This window comes from Engystomops pustulosus, chromosome 5, assembly GCF_040894005.1.
Source record: "Engystomops pustulosus chromosome 5, aEngPut4.maternal, whole genome shotgun sequence".
In the NCBI taxonomy this organism is placed as follows: domain Eukaryota; kingdom Metazoa; phylum Chordata; class Amphibia; order Anura; family Leptodactylidae; genus Engystomops; species Engystomops pustulosus.
This window is the reverse complement of record NC_092415.1, coordinates 110,858,494-110,882,744: the sequence shown is the minus strand read 5'-3', so window position 1 is coordinate 110,882,744 and position 24,251 is coordinate 110,858,494. Positions and strand designations below refer to the sequence as shown.

General features: G+C 40.0%; 1 protein-coding gene across 5 annotated transcripts in view; it reads left to right on the top strand.

The window, feature by feature from the left end:
• ADAMTS16 (ADAM metallopeptidase with thrombospondin type 1 motif 16) overlaps positions 1-24,251 on the top strand; it is a 360,296-nt gene that overhangs the window by 71,867 nt on the left and 264,178 nt on the right. For all 5 annotated transcript variants that reach the window (XR_011855812.1, XR_011855811.1, XM_072152917.1 and 2 more), the window contains exons 4-5: positions 7,530-7,830; positions 17,641-17,840. Coding sequence is in view for 3 of the 5 variants with exons in the window: in XM_072152917.1 (XP_072009018.1) it covers positions 7,530-7,830; positions 17,641-17,840 (501 nt within the window). In the remaining 2 variants the exon portion in view is untranslated. The remainder of the gene's footprint in view (positions 1-7,529; positions 7,831-17,640; positions 17,841-24,251) is intronic.

Below are 24,251 nucleotides of genomic sequence, written 5' to 3'. Positions count from 1 at the left end.
GTTTATCTATTAGTCTTATTATTGCTTATTATACTTTTATTTCTAAGTCACAGTTTTTTGATACTAGACTTTTGCTATACCATGGAATGTACTGCCCCAATTATATACTAAAATTATTTGCATTGATCTCGGCTAATTGCTGGTCTCTCTGAAATTCTTGCAGGCAGCACATGAATGAACAATGAGCATGTTATTCTGCCATGTAATTTATGTTCAGAAAACGACCAAGATTGAATTATAGGTGATATTTTATCAAAACATATGGTAAAAGTAGTTTTATTGCCAGTTCCCAAATATACATAGCACTATAAAAAGGAACCATTTCTTATATACTTAATAATTAACAAAGGCTTCTAAAAATATATCAAAATTACATTTTCTACAAAGGGTTTCAAATCTGACCCTGAGCCACTTAAGTGGATGAACATTCTTTGTTAACATTCTGAAGATAATTATGTTATGACCTTAATAATGAACCACATTATACTAGCCATATTAACTTAAAATGGTATCTAAAGTTAACAAATGTTTGAATTTTAGAGCTGTGGTAAAGTTATCCTTGTTATTCATGATCTGAAAAATATTTTCTTAAAATAGATGCTTTATTCTATTTAAGATGTATTCAAACTAAAAGTTTATCAACACTAAATATGTCAGGACACCACTGGTATTATCTAGTCTTTACTACAGTAACAAGTAAAGGAAGTACCAAAAAAAAAAACCATGCCCCTCATCTGGCAACCACCCACATGACTCCTTTAGACATAGGTAAAAACCTGACCCCTTTTAAATGATACCATGAACATTTTGAAAAGACTAAGGTAGTTTTATTGTCCATCTGATTTAAATTTTCTTGCCAACTTGAAAACAAATATTCAACACCGTCCTAGATTTATTATATTATTTGTTATAGATACTTTATATTTTGTGTGTGTGTGTGTGGGGATGGGGGTTGTGGTGAATATTTTTCTAATATACTTCTGTGTTTGTAAAAAAAATCAAGTAACTGCCTCCCATAGAGATTGTGTCTGAAAAGCTTTTGTTAAACAGCTATTATATGGGAGTTTTAATCCCTGCATTATCAGCTGGGTGAAAATACTGCTCATAGCATGCTGCTGCCTGGGAGATGGCAGAAAGGGTTAACACAACGCAGAGATAACATCGTACACACATTGCAGCTTTTCTCTGTACAAACTAAGCAGAATTTCTTTATGAAGTATATAAGAAAAATGTTTACAACATCCCCTTCCCCAAACACAATATGAAAAATCAACTAATGGTTACTTCAGTAGTGCTTACCTGTGAACAGAAGAAGTGAATAACTATGCATAAAGTAATCTCCAAAACCATCTGACAATTAATTGTATTAAATATTTTGTTTCAGATATTTTAACTTGGTTACGTAAGAAAATATATAAATACATCTGCATGTTTTTCAGTGAGTTTTAACCCCCTCCCGCGGAGGCCTTTTTGGTTATTGCGTTTCATTTTTCACTCTCTACCTTCAAAAATCCATAACTTTTTTATTTAATTTTTTCCATGTAAATAGCTGTGTGAGGGCTTGTTTTCTGCTCAGATTTTACGGCTTTTAGTGTACGCCAAAATGTCATTTTATTCTTTGGGTCGGTACGATTATGGGGATACCAAATTTGTATAGGTTTTATAATGTTTTCATACATTCACAAAAATTAAAACCTCCTGTACAGAAAAAAAATTCTTCATTTTGCCATCTTCTGGCACTAATAACTTTTTCATACTTCGGTGAATGGAGCGTGGGGTAATTTTTTGCGACTTTTGTGAAGATTTCAATGCTACAATTTGTAGGACAGTATGGCCTTTTGATAACTTTTTATAGAATTTTTAATATTTTTGAAAATTGCAAAGTGGTATTTTCGATGAAGGAGTTAAACACCGGGAATAACCGTTATTATATTTTGATCGGGATTTTTAATCATTATTTATATTTATATCAGTTCTAGGGAAAGGGGGATGATTTTGAATTTTTAGGGTTTTTTGTTATATATAATTTTTTTATTTTGCTATTTCTTAGACCCACTTGGGTACATTAACCGTAGATGCTCTGATTGTTCCTACCATATACTGCAATACTACTGTATTGCAGTATATGGCATTTTTGCACAGTATGCACTACAATGAGCCACTGGCAGCCTCGGGTTTGCCAGAGACCTGAGGCTATCATGTCAACCGGTCGGCGTCCCTCGCCCATGCCGCACCAGGGTTTGCATTCTTTGCCAGAGGACAGTGGGTGTTACCGGTGGGAGTTTGCTGCAATATGCAGCAAACACCCACCTTGTATGGAGAGGGCTCAGCCCGTGAGCCCTCTCCATACACCCACAGCCGGCATGTGATCTAATACTACGTCACATGTTGGCAAGTGGTTAAATAGAGCATTCTGCTAAATGAAAGAAAAAAAAAGAGAAATTTTTGTTGTACATTGTGGCCCACATTTATTAAAGTGTTTGCACCAGTTTTCTTTCTGACTTTGCACTAGTAAGAACGTGCATGTCCTGGGTTCCCCTGCGACCCATGTGCAGTGTTCTGAGAAGCTGTATTAGAAAATGTCAAATGACAGCCATAAGAGATCCATGAAATGCCTGTTACACACAATGACACATTTAGCTCTTCTACATCTATGCTATTCCCCAACAAACTTCTAGATCTGCTGTGCCTTCCTTCCCCTCCCCAGATAAAGAACTTATCTGTGTGTAGTTTACACTCCTCACGCTACTGCCAGCAGGAGGTCAGTGTATGTGTATCAGTGAGGGAGCTCCATCTTGGAATGCAAGGGGAGAAGAGAGCAGAGAGAGACAGAAATCTCAGCTCCACAGCTGTCAGACAGAAAACTAAGATGACTTCCGACCCTCAGTCAGAAGAACCAGGGGCAACTGAAATTGTGTACACCAGGGCTGATAGAGACAGGTTGGAGTTACAGTACAGTACAGACAAAAATTCAAAGAATTTTCTTTTTTTTTTATGACAATAAAAATTCACACTGAAGGCATCAAAACTATAAATTGACACATGTGGAATTATATACTTAACAAAAAAGTGTTAAACAAAATAAAAGATGTCTTATATTCTAGGTTCCTCAAAGTAGCCACCTTTTACATTGATTACTGCTTTGCACACTCTTGGCATTCTGTTGATGAGCTTCAAGAGGTAGTCACCAGAAATGGTCTTCCAACAGTCTTTAAAAAGTTCCCAGAAATGCTTGGCACTTTTTGTCCCTTTTTGCTTCACTATGCGGTCCAGCTCCCCCCAAACCACCTCGATTGGGTTCAGGTCTGGTTACTGTGGAGGCCAGGTCATCTGGGGTAGCACCCCATCACTCTCCTTCTTAGTCAAATAGCCCTTACATAGCCACCAGGTTTGTTTCAGGTGACTGATTTGGCAAGCTCTGTGCAGCGCTGCGTAATCTGTGTGCGCTATATAAATAAAGGAATTATTATTGTCCTGTTAATAAAATAAATGATGGTCCAACTAAACCATGCAGGCTCAGTATACCTTCAATTTTGAATAAATCCCCAACAGCATCACCAGGAAAGCACCCTCTCCTCCATGCTTCATGGTGGGAACCAGGCATGTACACTCCATTAGTTCACCTTTTCTGCGTCGCACAAAGACACACTGGTTGGAACCAAAGATCACAAATTTGGACTCATCAGACCAAAGCACAGATTTCCTCTGGTCTAATTTTCATTCCTTGTGTTCTTTAGCCCAAACAAGTTTCTTCTGCTTGTTGCCTGTTCTTACCAGTGGCAGCTAGCAGCTATTTTACCACCAAAGCCTGCCAGTTGTTGTAGAGATGTGCCTGCTGCTAGAACTCTGTGTGGTATTGACCTGGTTGCGATTTCTGAGGCTGGTGACTCGGATGAATTTATCCTTCTCAGTCAGCAGTGGTGACTCTTTTCTTCCTTTCCTGGGGCAGTCCTCATGTGAGTCAGTTTTTTTGTAGCACTTCATGGTTTTTGCAACTGCGCTTGGGGACACTATCAACGTTTTCCCAATTTTTCGGACTGACTGACCATCATTTCTTAAAGTAATTATGGCCACCCGTTTTCTTTGCTTAGCTACTTTTTTTTCTAGTCCTAATACAAATTCTAGTCTATTCAGTAGGACTGTGTATCCACCTGACTTCTGCACAACACAACTGATGGTCCCAACCCCATTTATAAGGCAAGAAATCCCACTTATTAAACCTGACAGGGCACACATGTGATGTGAAAACCTTTTCTGGTGACTGCATTCTTTTGATGAGCTTCAACAGGTAAAGAGTGTGCAAAGCAGTAATCAAAGCAAAAGGTGGCTACTTTGAAGAAACTAGAATATAAGACATATTTTGCAGTTGTTTCACACTTTTTGTTAAGTATATAATTCCACATGTGTTAATTCATAGTTTTGATGCCTTTAGTGTGAATACCCAATTTTTATAGTCATTAAAATACAGAAAACTATTTGAATGAGAAGGTGTGTCCAAACTGTGGTCTGTGCTGTATATGATATATTACTATACTAAATATTTTCATGAAAGTTTTGCATTATCATATGAAACTTCTCTATTTTGTTAGAACATGGTATTTTTTTACCTTTTAATTGCTTTTATCTGTTCTGGTGTTGTCATGTCTTTTTTTGTTTTTATCTGTATGATACAATAGAAATGTACTGCATTTTTGACACATCACTGTCTCTTTGCTTATATACACATTGGGACACATTTATCAGGGCCTCTACACCATGTCAGTGGCGTAGCAGCCCTGAAACAATAAAATGCTAGCTTATTGCTAACACTTGTGATTATTTTGCCACCTTCACGGCATTGGGGCGTGAATTGGGGGGCACGGCCGGCTGGGAGTGGGCCGTCGCTGGGCATTACTGTCCCCGCACCTGCGCATTTGCTGCTGCTGGTGACTTTTCAGGGCCTGGTGTAGAATAAACACTGCGCAGCACCCTGCCTGATACATCAAGAGGTGGAAGCGTCTTGATGTATTGCGCTGCGAAAATGCAGCGGTGGGGCTATCATGAACCGTCGTATGATAAATATATCCTTCATTATCTTAAGTGTATTTGGCTCATCTGTTATCCGAAGGTGCTGATCCTTTTTCTTCTTTTCTATAAACATTAAAGTAACTTTCAAGAAACATGGCTCTGAAAAACCATATCTAGAATGATGGCTAACTGACTAGAGACCATATTGCCCAATCTGATTAGCCACTGGCAAGTTGTTTTAGTCAAGGGCTGCTCAGCCTTGACTAGTATTCCCTAGTACTATTAGTGTTATACACTATTAGGCCACACCTGGTGCTTCACCCATCCCAAGTCATATTGCTGATAGATGACAAAAAACTGTGTATGCTGGGGATGCCATAGTAGGGTAACAGACCAAATAGGCTTAGTCAGGGCATACATTCTCTAAACCCTTATCAATAGTATGTATACAAGGCTTCATTTCTCATCCATTTCTACTTTACATCACAGAACATTAGTGATAATAACTGTCTCTCCATTTGTCTTTCACCTTTTTCCTGTGAGCTTCTAAAGTAAGTTGCAACCTAAAGAACAAGCTGGGATAAAGCTGCCCAACGTTAAAAAGGATACAATCTGGCCTGTCTCCTCCGAAATCTTAGACTTACTGAGTGATGAGGGACGTTATTCTAATACTGCTCTTGCGGCGGAACTAGGTAATCCTAATCACTGGGTGCCTTATTGTATACACGACTTTCCTCCATGCTAATATCGGTCAGACATGGCCTACTCCTCACTCTCATGGTGTAATCCTGTAAAGATTGCTAGAGATTGCCCTTTCTGACTAATAAATACTTACATACAAAGGTAGACTGGTCATTATTTCCACCGGTAATCTTCCCAGTCAGCAAACTAATATTGGGACCAAGTGCAGGAGGGCAGCCAATGCACAGTAGCTTTCTTACTAAGAAGTTCTGGGGTCCGCAGCACCTTTGTGCCTGATGCATGATGAAAGCAAAGCGGAGTTCTGCTCTGCTGCCAGTCACAGTACTACTGTGACTCCTTCCCTCACAAACATAAAGCAGACTTCAAACAGCAGGATGCAGCCAGGACAGAGTAGGCTGTTCAGGAGTTTAAACACACCAGCATGCATCTTTCAGCCTCTCCAGACAGCTGCAGCAGCTCATCTGGACATTGATTCTTCTTCCAATGCAGTTAGTCTTCATAAAAAGTATGTGAAGTTTGCTTCATTTATACTTACATTGTATGAACATTTACATTTGAGTTTGTATATTTTTATGTACTGTATGCATGTGTTTATATTTGGCTAATCGGGATCTTTTCCACTGATTTACATGAGTTTATGATTATACTTGTAAGTAAGTTCACACCTAAGTTTCTTTTACACTCTTATGATAAATCGGTGCATGTAGTCCCTGCCTTTCCACCGCTCTCAGACACATCAGGAGCTCCAGCCCGATCTAACAGTGCTATTCTTTACCTAATTGAATGTTGGCCCTCCTAAATGGCAAGAAGTTATTCTTGTTTTACATTACGATCATCTGCCAACTATGTGGCTGTGCCTATAAGTTTCAGAACTCCACCCACATTACATAACCTCACTTCATTTGACTCCACCCACAGCATGAGGCCAAATTCAGATATTTTTCCTGGGCCACTTTAATTTCCCAGTCCACCCCTTCTTAACAAGGGATCACTTCCAAATTGGACCTATGTCCTGGCCATTGCTTGGAATACTGCAAAATTACAAGCTTCTAAACTACAGATCAATAGACTAGTCTAAAGAATAGGGATCCACCTTTTCACCAGGGTGGTGCTCTTTGCACCACTGCTGCAGTATACTGCAGTGTTCCGCTTCTCTCATATGATTACACAATTTTTTCCAAATGTTATCAGTTTCCTTGAACTTCTGCACAGAGGTGAAAATTTCTCACATTGCAGTGAATAATTTACAGTTCATATCCACATTTCCATTGTAGGAACTTCTTTATTTGCCCAATTTATAACAATGCAGTATCGCAGATAGAATAACAATTTTTTTAGCCACAATCTTCGAGCAATGTCACACTACAATATCTTCAACTGCAACAAAAAAACATGCCATTAAATAAATATTCTCCTTATTCATTATCATTACAAAAAGACTGGACAGAAGATAAATAAAATCAATTAAAAAGGTGAAAACTCACCAAAATGAAAACTCTAGGGAAAGCACAGCATGGCCGTTGCTTTGCCAGCTAGTACAGCAGAAAGAAGAAAAAAGAGAAGCTGCAGCGAGCTGCACGGAGCATCAGGGAGCTGCGCCAGAAGGTGAGTATGTAAGTTTAATTTCTTATAGACTTGTGTATAAGCCAAGGTGGGGTTTTTCAGACACTTTATAATCTATATTGCAACAGATTATTTTCACCTTTATAAAATGTATTTAAACAGAAAAACCCAGTTAACTTATAGTTTTGAATAGTTCTTATTTTAGTTGACTTACTTTGACTTTGATGTTTGTGATTAAATACATTTTCTGTTTTTAGTCAGGATTAATAAGAACAGAAGAGACTGACTATTTTTTAAAACCACTGCCTGAGCATATTGCACTCAAACACAACTACTCCACTTCAGATGGTCATCAGCCCCATGTTCTATATAAAAGATCAATTGACAAACGAATGTACAAGGAAAATGTGGTATCTCTATCTGGAGGACACCAAGAACTGGAAGATAATAATGGGATTTACAACAGTTATACAAATCTATTGTATCGAGAAAATCGGCACATGGACCGCAGACAAGGAAGACGTAACAACCAGCACTACTGTGGAAGACGCAAGAAATGTATGTAAGGACATATTTTTATATTTTTACTTTAAATGGAACCTGTCATGATGATTTAGGCCCTCAAACACCATTATCCTGTCACTGTTCTAGAAAACAGGTGAACATTGTTGTCCTATATTGTAAGAAATTTAGTTTAGAGAAAGAACTTTTAATGCAGTTTTCTAATAACATATACAGAATCTCAGGATTGGAGAAGAGTAATACTGGGATTCCCTTCTATTCTTGATTGATGTACCATAGTTCAGGTGGGTGCTAGCTGCTGCAGATGGCTTATGATGATATAGTAGGTCTTTGGGACATCATTGATGCCATGAGGGAAAGGGTTCTCCACCATTGTGACTTCTTATGACTTATTCAGAGTTCATAGTTCTTTTTTTCAGCTGTTACTCTGAATCAACCAGAAAATGAAAGGACATCATTTTGATCTGCTCACTATCCTATTTAATAGGCTGGTAGTGGCTTGTGGTTCTAGATCCACATGACAGGCTTCCTTTTATTGTAATAATAAGTAAAATAAATAAATATAATTTTACAATTAATATGTGACAACACATACCATAAAAATCATTTTTAGCCAATTAGTATATAAAACATTTATTACAATGAAAAATATTCCACCAACTTTCTGCAAGCCACTGAATTGCTATAGATATGTGTGACAAACCCCCCACTGTTGAGTGACATGACAGGGTGCACCTACGCTAGAGAGCCAGTTATGCAAGATGGGACCTTTACTCTGAATCATACTCTCTTATGCTTAGCACTCACTGAAATCACTGCCACTACTCATCTTTCTTTCTTTGATTAATATAATAAATGAGAAGGCAAATAAGTCCCTCAACAATTTGGAAATCCAATTATCTGAACAGATACTTAATCCTAATTAAGTTTTAAAATGTTATACATAAAGTGCAGTACACGCATGAAACATAAAAGATACATCAGATAAAAGGGTTACAAAACAATATTCATGTAATATATACATAGACAGACAGTAAAATAAAAAGGGAATAAAACAAATAGCTTTACTACTGCAATAGTGAAATTACCCACAGCTGTGAAACCCAGCTAAGAATTCTTGCCCTCTTTGTGATTTTGAAAGGGGCATGGTTAAACCTGTACCAGGGTGTGGGCTTATGAACATGTTATGCCATATCATCTTCCAGGGGTCTCCTAAGAAGAAGATATTACATTCCCCAGCATGAATTTACAAATACAACCATACCAAACACCATTATGAAATGTTAGACCAATTGTCTAAAACCTATTTGGCTTGACTTTCTGACTCCAAAATCCTTGGCGCTCCATACCCCAGAGGTAACTAAGGACCCATTACATAGATTAAGACAGAGTTGAAATCTATGAATTATGACTAGGCTGACTTTGAAGTATCGTTTTGACATCCTAAGCAGTCATGGTACACACTCATGGGAAAGTCTGTATCAATAAGCATTTGCTACTCATGGTGGAGAGGGAACACAGAGGGGGGTAGAGAGATATTTGGCCTAGTGTCTTTATCCTTACTAGAGTGTCACATCTATAACATAATATTTGTGAGGTGTGAACTCGACCCTATAATTATTTTGATCCACCACTGTGTGTGGATTTTCCCTGATGTGTAGGTTTCCTCGACAAACTGAAATTACAGACATCTTGTCTCCATTCATGTTCTAATTGTAATTTAAGGACTGGGGGAAAGTTTCACTCAATAAATATTGGTCTTATTTTATACTTTTACCACAACATGTTATGCTTATAGATAATGCAATGAGAGATGAAGGATGCAACTGATCCATCTAAACAAGTAGCAAGGCTCACTTAACTTCACACAGTGAAGGATCATTTCTACAATGTGCAATCCACAAATGGGGCAAAATTTAAAACTAAGCCACTTGGAAAAAAAATTTAAAAGAACAAACCAAGCAGTGCCTGAAACAGCCCATAAAACATGATGATGGCAACACAGAACTGTGACAGTTTGTTTTATAAAGAAATTCATGAAAAACTTTGAATGGAACAGCATAAAATCGCAAGTTGAATTCCTTTTATGAAAGAAATGGTGCTCACTTTTATAATAGAACTGCAACTTGACTTATGATTCAGCTAAACATAATGGGGCTTATTTACTAAGGGTCCCGTGGCCACATTTCCATCAGGTTTTCCGACTTTTTTGGGGTTGTGCCTCCGGAACAGGCATTTAGAAGGGGATTTTGTTGCATGCGACCGGATTTTGCTGCATAGGCGCTGGCTTTCATTTAACAGAAATCGGGGGGCGGGTCGTCGGACGATCCGACGGATTCGGACTGAGCGCAGGATTTAACATTTAACCCTTTAATGCCAAAGCCACTTTTCACCTTCCTGACATGGCCAATTTTTAAAAATCTGACGTGTCTATTTAAGTAGTTATAACTTTGGAACGTTTTAACATATCCAAGTGATTTTGAGATTGTATTTTCGTGACACATTGTACTTCATGTTGGTTGAGAAATTTAAGCAATATGTTTAGTATTTATTTATGAAATAAATGGAAATTTGGTGAAAATTTTGAAAAAAACGATGTTTTCAAAATTCTAAATTTTGGCCATATCACTAAAATAACTTGATAAGTAACATTTTCCATGTGTCTGCTTTAACTTGCCATCATTTTCCAAAATCTTTTCCTTTATTTAGGATGTTAGGAGGCTTATAACTTATAAACCCCCACAAATGACACCATTTTAGAAACTACACCCCTCAAAATATTCAAAACAACCTTAGGGGATTTTGTTAACCCTATGAGCATTTCATGAGGGTGAAAAATGAAATGAACTTACAGAAATGTAATTTTATCTTACAATAGATTCATTGAACACTAAAATTTGCACCTTCACAATGGGTTAAAAAGAAAAATGCATTTAACAATGTTTAGTGCAATTCCTCCTGAGTATGCCAATGCCCATTTTGTCACTGTACCCTGCTGTACGGGCACAGGGGGGTACTTGGTAGGGAAAGAGTGTTGTTTCCTTTTTGGAGGGCAAATATGGCTGAAAAAGTTTTCATGTGTCAGGATGCATTTGGAGAGCCTGATGGGACCAAAACAGAGGAAAGCCCCAACAAGAGACACCATTTTGGAAAGTACACCCCTTGGAGAGTTTAGCAAGGTATAATTTGTGTATTTGCCCCTGATTCAATTAGGCCCCAAAAAGGAAAAAGGTGAAAATTTTCTCAAAAAAGTCACTTTTACCCCAAATTTTTGTAAGCCACAAGGGATAAAAGATGAAACAACACCCATAAATGTGTAACTATTTCTCCTAAGCACAGAAGTGCACCACTTGTACATATAAAGTGTTGTATGGGTACACAGAAGGGCTCAGAAGGAAAAGAGGGGCTTTGGCCTTTTAGAAGCCTGATTTGACAGACATCCTTTACATGTGTGAGGATGCATTTGGAGAGCCCTAGTGGTACCAAAACAGAGGGGAACCCCAACAAGTGTCACCATTTTGGAAAGTGTACCCTTTGGAGAATTTAGCAACGTGTAATGTGTGTATTTGTCCCTACAGGTGTTTGCTTCAATTAGGTCCCTAAAAGGAAAGAGATGAAAATTTTCCCAAAAAAGTCACTTTTACGGCTAATTTTTGTATCCCATAAGGCATTAAAGATGAAACAACCCCAAAAAATGTGTACTAGTATTTCTCCTGAGTATAAAATTGCCCCACACATGCAAAAAAAATGTTGTATGGTTACGCAGTAAAGCTCAGAAGGGAAAGAGGGGCGTTGGCCTTTAAGAAGCCAAATTTGACAGATATCCTTTACATGTGTCAGGATTCATTTAGAGAGCCCTAGTGGAACCAAAACAGAGGGGAACCCCAACAAGTGTCACAATTTTGGAAAGCACACCCCTTAGAGAATTTAGCAAGGTGTAATATGTGCATTTGTCCATAAAGGTGTTTCATTTAATTAGGACCTACACGTAGCAAGGAGCAGGAGCATCTGGACCGGGAGATGATGTGAAAGACAAACAGCTTCCTTCGGCAGAGCCTTGACTTGCTGAAACAGCATGTGTGGCACTAGGTGCTGCTGCTGTTGTTTCGCCTGCAGGATGGACCACATTTGACACCCGTTTCTCCAAGGCCATTGAATGGTGACACTGCATGTGTTGGCGCAGGGCCGTGGTGCCAACGTTGGCTCCCTGGCCACGCTTCACTTTCTACCCGGAGATACGACATATACCGACGCTCGGCTCCTCTGGTGTCTTTACAAAAAACTGCCACACCGCCGAGGTGGTAATTTTACCGCCAACACTCTGCACTACTACTGCCGCTGCCTCGCTGACCCCCTGTGCCACTGCTTACTTGGACCTGCGAATCTGATTTGTACCCCGCAGACGTTTGGCTCCCGTCCTCGCACTGCTGCCACCCTGCTGACTCACGGCCACAGTAGCGACTTGCTGCCTGACACGCAAGCTGACTCTCTTCGCCTGACGATGATGAATCTCCTGCTACACCCAGCTCCCAAGTGCGATCGGTTACATCATTGTCAGTTTTCATTTCCCGGTCAATGCTACTCTCCTCACCGGTGTCAGTATGCACAGCCTGCCTACTGCAGGAAGCAGCGGAAGTCTGCCCCACCTCTTCACTGCCAAGCAGCTGCTGACTGTCCTCAACACTTTGTCCTCGCTGAATAGTGGTGCTGAGCCCAGACCACCTAGTAGCTCTCTGGCTGGGGGAAAGGAACAGTACAGAGGCTGGTTGAGGACAGATGAGGGCCGCTGACCTGCTCCTGGGCCATGCCAACTAATTGTTGTATCTGAGGAACCCACGGACTCTTGGCTGGGGTTGTCAGATGTGATATTTTTAAGGAATTGGATGAAGTAGTCATCCATTCAACAACCTTTGGGTTGTTGATCAACACACTGCCGCTAGATGACAACGGCAGTTCTGGCCTCACAGAGTCACCCCTGCTGCGACGTCCCCTTACTGTGCTTTAACCTCTGCCTGCTCCACCTGCCATCTATCTGTCTGACATAGTGGTTTATAAACTACGTGGATTTGACACGTAAATCTGGCTCTAAACTATAGCCCCAAAAAGGTATGGGAATTTGCTTTATATAGATTCCCCACAACTGACAACCAGTGAGACGTCCACAAATCACTACTGCAGATGCATGAATGTGAAACAGATTTCTCCCTATTCGATTTTGTCACTAAACAGAACTGCTATTTGGGTTATACAGATCCATACAGAGATTGGAGCAAGAATCGCTACTGCACAGTACAGTAGCAGCAGCTAGACGCTACAGACAGCACATGCAGTGTAAAATGCGGGGATTGCAAATAGCCGACAGAGCCTGTGTGACATCACATAAGCCTGCCTGCTGCTGATTGGTTTACAGGTCTGCAGATGTCATTGTGGGTGTTCCTTTCTCCTTCCCAGAGTTCTCTGCCCCATGTAACACGTTGTGCTCGCGCCCATCTAGCTGAAAAAAGAGGGGGAAAAAAACTTTGTTCCCGAGAATCATTGTAAAATTCGGCTTCATGATGAATCAAATTTTTGGTGAAATTCATATAGAATTCCACTTCGTTAAAATCGATTCGCCCCATTAGTACATTAATAAGAACCTACCATCAGATCTACCATGATTTCTGATGGTAGGTTTCCTTTAAGTTAACAGAATACAGTTGGCATATTTATGTTCAGAATAGACACTTGCCATCCTTTTTTGGAACTTTTCAAACAGGGGGTTGTTTAACCTCCATTTCAAAATTAACCGGAACTGTTAACTTAACTGTGTGTACATTGTTGACACGGAAAAATGCTTATGTACTGTACTGCAGCCGTATTCTTTAACAAACTTGTGCATTTATCCTTACAAGATCAGGAAATAATAACATTGAGAATATGTAAAAGTAGACAACGCAGTTAAAGGTGAAAAAAAAATTTCTGGTGCCCCTTCTTTAAGAATCTGATGCTTCCTATAATTGGACGAAAACACCCCTTTCAGTGCAGAATTTTGTGTTGCATTGGGTATAGAGCAGACACTTTATAAATACATGTGCAAGCAGTTTGCACTAAAAAAAAATGTGCCAAATCAGACATGGTGCATGGGCTTTAGTAAATGTGGGCCACAGTGTCTTTCTCAAGCAAACAAAATTTAGCACTATCATGAAGTGTAACGTGACAAAAATAAAATCGCTTTGGTAATTATGAAGAGGTTGTCTGTGGCATGTTTATGTCAAAAATGCCTTTGGCAACGATAAGAATAAATCCAGTGCTTTTTAATTGATTAAAAAATCCACTGGATTTATTCATGTTGCTGACAAATGCATTTTTTAAATGAACATGTGGGTTATTGGAACATGTCCATGTAAGCATTACCTCCTTGATAATAGGCTCTCTTTAAAGGGAACCTGTCACCAGGAGACCCCTTTTTAGCACCCCCCTGTCCCCATAGAGCATTGCACATACACTGCTAAACATTTTTGTTTGAAAAATCGTTTTTACAATACTTATATATTACCTTTGATTGACATGTGCTGTGTGGCTTGTCATGTCACCATCTGGGCGGGGTTGAAGAGGGGTAGTTGATATTTATATTTTTTTTTAATGTAATTCACACTTTACATTTTAAACTCAGGATTGCTCTTTTGTAAATGAGGACTGAATCGTTATCACAAACATAAAAACTCAGACAAACATAAAAACGCAGAGAATGCGACTCGACAGTCGCCTTTACCAAACTTCTTACCATTTATGAGATTAGTATGGCATGAAACAGAGAAAATGCAAAAGCTCACACAAAAAGAAGCCAAATAAGGCACTGTAATTATAGTGGGTTTATACTGAATTTATATAATGTTTATCAATTGTGGTAATTGACTCCTTTTTCTGGGTTTTGGAGGATTTAAAGGGAACCTGTCACCAGGAGACCCCTTTTTAGCACCCCCTCTGTCCCCATAGAGCATTGCACATACACTGCTAAACATTTTTTGTATGAAAAATCAGTTTTACAGAGCTTATATATTACCTTTGAATAACATGTGCTGTGTGGTTTCCCCCTCACCCTCGGGAAGTCCCTACTCCGCGTGTGATTTTTCAAAAGAATACTCTCGCCCCCAGGGGTGTACCAAGCCTGTCTGCTGCCTGAGGCGAGCCATAGAGAGACGCCCCCCCCCCCAACATATATGTAATATATAAGGGAGTGTCAGGACCAGATCCATCATATTGGTTTGGTGTGAAAATAAAGCAATGCAAAATACATACAGCGTACAGCCATGTAGTATAAAATGTACACAGCTCCCCCAGCAATCACTATATACAGCTCCCCCAGCAATCACTATATACAGCTCCCCCAGCAACCACTATATAAAGCTCCCCCAGCAATCACTATATACAGTTCCCCTAGCAATCACTATATACAGCTCCCCCAGTAATCACTATATACAGCTCCCCCAGCAATCACTATATACAGCTCCCCCAGCAATCACTATATACAGCTCCCCCAGCAATCACTATATACAGCTCCCCCAGCAATCACTGTATACAGCTCCCCCAGCAACCACTGTATACAGCTCCCCCAGCAATCACTATATACAGCTCCCCCAGCAATCACTGTATACAGCTCCCCCAGCAATCACTATATACAGCTCCCCCAGCAATCACTATATACAGCTCCCCCAGCAATCACTATATACAGCTCCCCCAGCAATCACTATATACAGCTCCCCCAGCAATCACTGTATACAGCTCCCCCAGCAATCACTATATACAGCTCCCCCAGCAATCACTATATACAGCTCCCCCAGCAATCACTGTATACAGCTCCCCCAGCAATCACTGTATACAGCTCCCCCAGCAATCACTATATACAGCTCCCCCAGCAATCACTATATACAGCTCCCCCAGCAATCACTATATACAGCTCCCCCAGCAATCACTATATACAGCTCCCCCAGCAATCACTGTATACAGCTCCCCCAGCAATCACTGTATACAGCTCCCCCAGCAATCACTATATACAGCTCCCCCAGCAATCACTATATACAGCTCCCCCAGCAATCACTATATACAGCTCCCCCAGCAATCACTATATACAGCTCCCCCAGCAATCACTATATACAGCTCCCCCAGCAATCACTATATACAGCTCCCCCAGCAATCACTGTATACAGCTCCCCCAGCACTCACTATATACAGCTCCCCCAGTAATCACTGTATACAGCTCCCCCAGCAATCACTATATACAGCTCCCCAGCAATCACTATATACAGCTCCCCAGCAATCACTATATACAGCTCCCCCAGCAATCACTATATACAGCTCCCCCAGCAATCACTATATACAGCTCCCCCAGCAATCAGTGTATACAGCTCCCCCAGCAATCAGTGTATACAGCTCCCCCAGTAATCACTGTATACAGCTCCCCCAGCAATCACTATATACAGCTCCCCCAGCAATCACTATATACAGCTCCCCCAGCAATCACTATATACAGCTCCCCCAGCAATCACTATATACAGCTCCCCCAGCAATCACTGTATACAGCTCCCCCAGTAATCACTATATACAGCTCCCCCAGCAATCACTGTATACAGCTCCCCCAGCAATCACTATATACAGCTCCCCCAGCAATCACTGTATACAGCTCCCCCAGCAATCACTATATACAGCTCCCCCAGCAATCACTATATACAGCTCCCCCAGCAATCACTGTATACAGCTCCCCCAGCAACCACTGTATACAGCTCCCGCAGCAACCACTGTATACAGCTCCCCCAGCAATAACTGTATACAGCTCCCCCAGCAATCACTGTATACTCTCTGTTTCATGCCATACTAATCTCACGAATGGTAAGATGTTTGGTAAAGGCGACTGTCGAGTCGCATTCTCTGCACTATGAATAGTTTTTATGTTTTTGATAACAATTCAGTTCTCATTTACAAAAGAACAATCCTAAATTTAAAATGTAACAATGTTTGGTTCAACAAATAATAAGTATGAATTACATAAAAAAAATTAGTAATATCAAACTGGTCCATGTGGATCATGTGACATTGTTTTTTGCTTTATATTTTTGGAATATAGGTGTGTTGTTTGTAAAGATTTAAAATAGTAGATTTCTTTAAAAAAAAAGATTTCTTTTAAACATCTTGGTCTTCGGTAATATATGTATATGTATGTATGTATGTATGTATATATATATATATATATATATATATATATATATATATATATATATAATTTTTTTTTTTTTTTTTTTTTTAATAAAGAATACTTTAAAGAGATATTCCCATCTGGGCGTTCCGATTTAATTAAATTCATTTGCCATATGTAAACATTTCTTCAATTGGATGTTATTAAGAATAATGTTCCTGTGTGAAGATAATTTCTCACAGAAACAAGATAGCATCCTCGGATATGACAGGACGGCTGTAGGATATACAGTAACTTGTTTCCTTATACAATACCTCCAGCAGAGATGGTCGGATCCAAGGAATCAGTCTTGTTTCTAACAGACCATATGACTAGATTTATGAGAAATTATCTTTACACAGGAACATTTTTTAAATATAAACATTTCTTCAATTAGATTTTATATGGCAGATTAAGTAAACTAAATGTGAATGCCAAGACGAGAATACCCCTTTAATGAGTAAATTTTGATGTACACCTGCTTAGTACTGGATTAAAATTTTCCTTAAAATATATAGTCTCCGTACACATTTCACAATCTGTGCCAGAACTAAGTTTGTCAATGCACCTATCACAGTTATAACTGAGCTAATACATAAAGCATTGGATTCATTTATTTTGTTTACCTTTTTTCTCAGTCATGCCTAAACCTCCCAAAGAAGACATTTACATTTTACCTGATGAATACAAATACCCAGGAAGGGTAAAACGGTCTTTAGCAAAGTCACAGAGGAACAGACTATTAAATGTGGAAACTCTTGTTGTCATTGACAAAACAATGATGCAAAATCATGGACATGATAACATCACTACCTACGTTTTGACAATTCTCAATATGGTATGATTGCAATTCTTTCACATGAGTCACCTTTGGGGTAAATCATTTTTACAGTGTTTTCCTGTTGCACTTTGTCGTAACACATCACCAATAGTTGTAGAAATATTGAAATTCATCTTAAGTTACAGTACAAACATGAATGTGGGCTTACTGTAACTAGTTTTTAAATAGTTTTGTTCAGAATTGCTCAATGGACAGTTGATTTAAAATGTGTATTGGTAGACTATCTTTGAGATCTTTTTTTATATTAAAGGCAAATATATTTGAGCATTGGCTAGGCGAGCTTTACTATATAATAAAGGCAGTATCCTTCCCTGCCAGCTTTAGTTTGTATACATTAACAGTCACACACCTTTTACTGGTGTGTGTATGTAGGTGCCACATCATTGACAGTCATTGAAGAATGCGGTAAAAGGGGGTGCTGTGTGTGAATGGGAGAGCTTCCAGCCATATATAAAAAATGTTGAATTAAGACTGGTCCATAGTGTCCCAAGTCACCATGAAAGGTTCACCTTTGAGGCATCACTGAGACCCCCACTGATCAGCAAGTTAAGCCCTATCCCGTGGATAGGGCCTAACTTTTGTTCATGGGAAAACCCCTTTAGAACACAATTGACCATACTCTGCTCTGACATATATAAAATAATACACCACAACCCTTCAATAAATTAATTGATATACTATATACCAGTGGTGGCGAACCTATGGCACGGGTGCCAGAGGCGGCACTCAGAGCCCTTTCTGTGGGCACTTCGCTACTTGGGTTTGGAAACCTTCTGCTGGCCCCACAATTTTCTGTGTACAGAGGGACACTGGAAAGAAGCTAAAATGATGCAAATTTTCCATCTTGTCCTCAGGAGGCCAATATGATTGAACGTTGTTGAAGAACAGGGAGCAATAAGTTACTGTTTTAATTTTTGGTTGGCACCTCGCAATAAATAAGGGGGGTTTTGGGTTGCAGTTTGGGCACTCTGACACTAAAAGGTTCGCCATCACTGCTATATACCCTTAATTATTATATACTATCCTAACATAATCAGGACTGTTAAGGATATCACACTGGACATTTTAAAGACTCAGCATTCATTTCATATAACTGTGTAGTGAAAACTTGTTGGGTGGGGATAGTCCCTCAGCACACAAAGACTTAGTGCTCGCTAGCACCACCTAGAGGAAGGTATCCAGGTGAACACCTGGGCATTTTGTTTATGTGAAGACAGCCAATGGTTCTACATTCCTTTGTGTGCTTACATCCAATAGTGTTGAATTTCCAGGGTCAAACCACCCAATAGTATTGCCTGTTTGTGTACTAGCACGCCCCTTGCAGAGTGTGTTATGACTTTCCAGATAAGAGTTTCAGTGCCAAAGAGAATAAAGGAGTCCTTGAGCTAATCTTCAGAAAGGACAGTGTGTCTTTCCTGGTTTACTCCATTCCAAGCTGGAATACAAAGACTCTATAACTTGAAAGTCACCTTTACAATGATTAGGGGTTTGAGCCCCAGATAAAAAAATCTCTAAGAGGACACAATTATCATAAGTCTGGCTTTGTGCGCCTGCTTTTTATATCTGTTTGTTTTTTCTCCTGGGCCGAATGCAACTGGCATTTGAGGATTTAAAGGAAATCTTACATCAAAATCATAGTTTCATAGTTTCATAGTTTATACGGTTGAAAAAAGACACTTGTCCATCAAGTTCAACCAAGGGAGGGAAGGGATTGGATGAGGAAGGGATTTAGGGGAAACAATTCTATATAACATAACCATCAATGTTATTTAGGTGTAAAAAGGCATCTAGACCCTTCTTAAAGCTCTCTGCTGTCCCTGCTGTGACCAGCGCCTGAGGCAGGCTATTCCACAGAGTGACAGTTCTCATAGTAAAAAAGCCCTGTCGCCTCCGGTGATTAAACCTTGTTTTCTCCAGACGGAGACAGTGCCCCCTCGTCTTTTGATTTGATCTAATCTGAAACAACTTACCACCATATTTTTTGTATGGACCATTCATATATTTAAATAAATTAATCATGTCCCCTCGTAGTCGTCTCTTTTCCAGACTAAATAAATCTAGTTGTTTTAATCTTTCCTCATAACTAAGACCCTCCATACCCCTTATCATTTTTGTGGCTCTACGTTGAACCCTCTCCAGCTCCAGGGCATCCTTTTTATGGACCGGTGCCCAGAACTGGACAGCATATTCCAGGTGAGGCCGAACCAGTGCCTTGTACAGGGGTAATATTACATCCCTATCACGAGAGTCCATACCACTTTTGATACACGACAAGATCCTACTAGCTTTAGAGGCAGCTGATTGACATTGCATGCTGTTATTCAATTTATGATCTACTAGTACCCCCAGGTCCTTCTCAACAAGGTACTCTCCCAGATTTACTCCCCCAAGGACATATTTTGCCTTTGGATTATTGCCCCCCAGGTGCATAACCTTACATTTATCCACATTAAACCTCATTTGCCAAGTGGATGACCAAACATTCAGTTTGTCCAAGTCACCCTGCAGCCTATGTACATCCTCCATAGACTGTATTACACTACACAGTTTGGTGTCATCTGCAAAAATAGACACAGTGCTATTAATTCCTACCTCTATATCATTAATAAATATATTAAATAGTAGTGGGCCAAGCACAGAACCCTGAGGTACACCACTCATAACTGGTGACCATTCCGAGTAGGAATCATTGACCACAACTCTCTGGATACGATCCTTCAGCCAGTTTTCAATCCAATTGCAAATGATTTCTGCCAAACCAATAGCCCTAATTTTACCCATCAGGCGTCTATGAGGAACAGTGTCAAATGCCTTTGCAAAGTCCAAGAACACAATATCCACAGCTGCTCCTCCATCCAGGCATCTGCTCACCTCTTCATAGAAGCAGATAAGGTTAGTTTGACAACTTCTATTCTTAGTAAACCCATGCTGGCTATCACTTATTATTCTATTTGATGTCACATACTCCAGTATGTAGTCTTTTACTAACCCTTCCAATACTTTCCCCACAATGGAAGTTAAGCTTACAGGTCTGTAATTGCCTGGCGAAGTTCTAGAGCCCTTTTTATATATTGGCACCACATTTGCCTTGCGCCAGTCACTTGGCACCACACCAGACATTACGGAATCCCTGAAGATTTTAGACAGTGGTACAGCAATAACAGAACTGAGTTCTTTAAGAACTCTGGGGTGTAACCCATCTGGTCCAGGAGCTTTGTACACATTGATTTTATTGAGCTTAGATTGGATAATGTCTACATTTAGCCAGTCTAGTATATTACAGGGTGCATGACCCGCACTGGCACCACCCAAGTCACAAGTTCTCTCTTCTATTGTATAAACGGAGCTAAAAAACCTATTAAGTAACTCCGCCTTCTCTTGGTCTCCAGTCACCGATGCCCCATTTTCAGAATAAAGGGGTCCAACCTGTTCTGACCCATTTTTTTTTGCATTGATATACTTAAAAAATTTCTTGGGATTTGTTTTGCTATCTTTAGCCACCTGTCTTTCATTTTGTATTTTGGCTGATTTGATTTCTTTTTTACAGATTTTGGTAAGTTTTTTGTAAGTATTGAAAGCCTCTGGTGACCCATCAGATTTATATTTTTTAAATGCCCTCTTTTTCTCATTAATTGCCCTTTTAACTGTAGCTGTAAGCCACGCGGGATGTGATCTAGCCCGTCTATACTTGTTACCTATTGGAATAAATTTAGAAGTATAAAAACCCAGGATAGATTTGAATTTCTCCCATTTAACATTAGTATCACCATGTGACAGTATCTGATCCCAGTCTATATCCTGTATTGCAGCCCTGAATTTTTGGAAATTAGCCCTCTTAAAATTCAAAGTTTTCGATTTTCCCACCTGTTTCTGCTTTTTAAAGTTTAAGAGGAAAATAATTATATTATGATCGCTGTTCCCAAGGGGTTCCCTGACACTGACATTTTGGACAATCTCCTCATTGTTAGAAATCACAAGGTCCAACAATGCGTCACCTCTTGTGGGATCTTCTACAAGCTGCACCATAAAATTATCCTGAAGAATGTTCATAAAATGTTTCCCCTTCGTAGATGAAGACGAGCCCTGACCCCAATTTATATTTGGAAAGTTAAAGTCTCCCATTATCACTACGGTCCCCTCCTGTGCAGCCCTCTCCATCTGTTTATATAGGTGACCCTCTATTTCCTCAGAGATGTTAGGGGCTCTATAAATTACACCCAAAATAATTTTTTCAAAGCTCTCTTGGCTTTGAATTTCAACCCACAAAGTTTCAGCCTCCTCACACTCTTCTGAGACCACTGACTCATTCACAATCGCTTTTAAGTCTCTTCTGACATACAGACATACACCACCTCCCCTCCTATTTGCCCTGTCTTTCCGAAAGAGTGTAAAACCTTGAATATTAACACCCCAATCATGCGATGCATCAAGCCATGTCTCTGTTACACCAACAACATCTAACTGTTCCTCTAATATCAGAGCCTCAAGCTCGCCCATTTTGCCTGAGATACTTCTGGCATTTGTGAACATACAATTTAATTTTCCACAGTTATTTGTCTGATTTAAAGTAAATTTACTGGTACATATATCCTCACCACCGTTCTGTAACTTGTGGATCTCCTTATCCACCGCCTTGGTCCCACATACACCGCCCACCTCACCACCCACCAACATAACCTGCCCCCTCTCTGACCTGTCTACCCCTTCAGTGTCTTCCTTTTCCTCCTCCCCCGATCCTAGTTTAAATACTCCGCCACCCCTGCTAGGATCCTCTCCCCCAGCACAGCAGCCCCCCCTCCACTTAGGTGCAAGTTATCTGCAGAAAACAGCTTGTACCCCAGTGAAAAGTCAGCCCAATGCTCTAGGAACCCAAATCCCTCTGCTCTACACCAGGATCTGAGCCATGCATTTAACTCCCTGAGCTCCCGCTGTCTGCTCTGTGTAGCGCATGGCACAGGTAGGATTCCGGAGAATACTACCTTGGAGGTCCTTTTCTTAAGCTTTGAACCTAGTTCTTTAAAATTATTCTTCAGGCTCCTCCACCTACCATCTATTCTGTCATTGGTACCAACATGGACCACGACAGCTGGGTCATCCCCAGCCCCTCCCAGTAATTTATCCACCCTTTCCACCACATGCCGAACCCTGGCACCAGGGAGACAGCAAACCATTCGGTTGAGGCGGTCTTGGCGACAAATTATTCTATCCGTCTTCCTGATTATAGAGTCCCCTACAACCACTAGCTGCCTTGGCTTGCCTGCACTCCCATCCACCCTACTACTAGCTGGTCTGCTCCCCCGGCTGTGAGGGAGAGCAGGATCCGCTAGGGCTGCCATTTCTGACACTGACGTCCTTACATCACTGCACAATTTTGCAATTTTGCTTGGATGTTCAGAGTCAGAGTTGGCCTTCCTTTTCTTTGACCCCTTCCTACTCCCTCTATTTATAGTAACCCAGCTACCCACCTGGCCCTGCTGGCTTTCCTCTCCACCCTCCACTTCTACCCCGCTTATTGCTTGCTCAGTGAGCAGCATACTCCTCTCAAGATTGTCAATTGCTCGCAGCCGTGCAATATCTTCCTCCAGATCTCTAACACGAGCTTCTAGTAGAAAAATATGGGCACATCTGTCACAGCGGTATTCACCCTCGAACTCTTGCTCCAGCAGTGTATACATGTGGCAGAGTGTGCACTGGAGCATACCACCAATCTTGCTAGCCATATCCAAGTTACAAAACTGTGATGAGTATATAAATCAAGAGATATAAAATGTAGATTACTTACAGTTCTGTGGACTTCTCTTTTTCAAACTCCGCTTTTTTCAACTCACTTAAGTTCACTAGCCACTTGGAATCACAAGCCAAAACTGAGCGAGCTCAAAAGTGAGTTGCTAGACCTTAATTTATCAGGTGTGAACACTAATCCCTCCTCCCAATTAGCAGACCAGGCAAAGAAAGGAAAAAAAAAAAAAAAAAAATCTATTTAAATTGTGACACTAAGAAAAGTGCCTTGCTATTACCTGTATACTCAGTCCACAATCACCCAAACAACAGATTCACTCTTAACACACACAAAACTCCGCTTTTTTCAACTCACTTAAGTTCACTAGCCACTTAGAATCACAAGCCAAAACTGAGCGAGCTCATGCATGATAATCCAGGGACACTTACTTAATCCAGGGATTTTTTGAAACACACATGGAATCTCAAAAGAAATAAAATCTAAAACAATGACTCTTCATACAAATAAAATTCCTATAAATCCATATAAATAACAATAATAATTCCTTTATTTATATAGAACACACAGATTACGCAGTGCTACACAAAGCTTGTCAAATTGGTCCCTGTCCACAATGGAGCTATCAATCTAATCAACCTACCAGTATATCCATATAACTAATCAATACT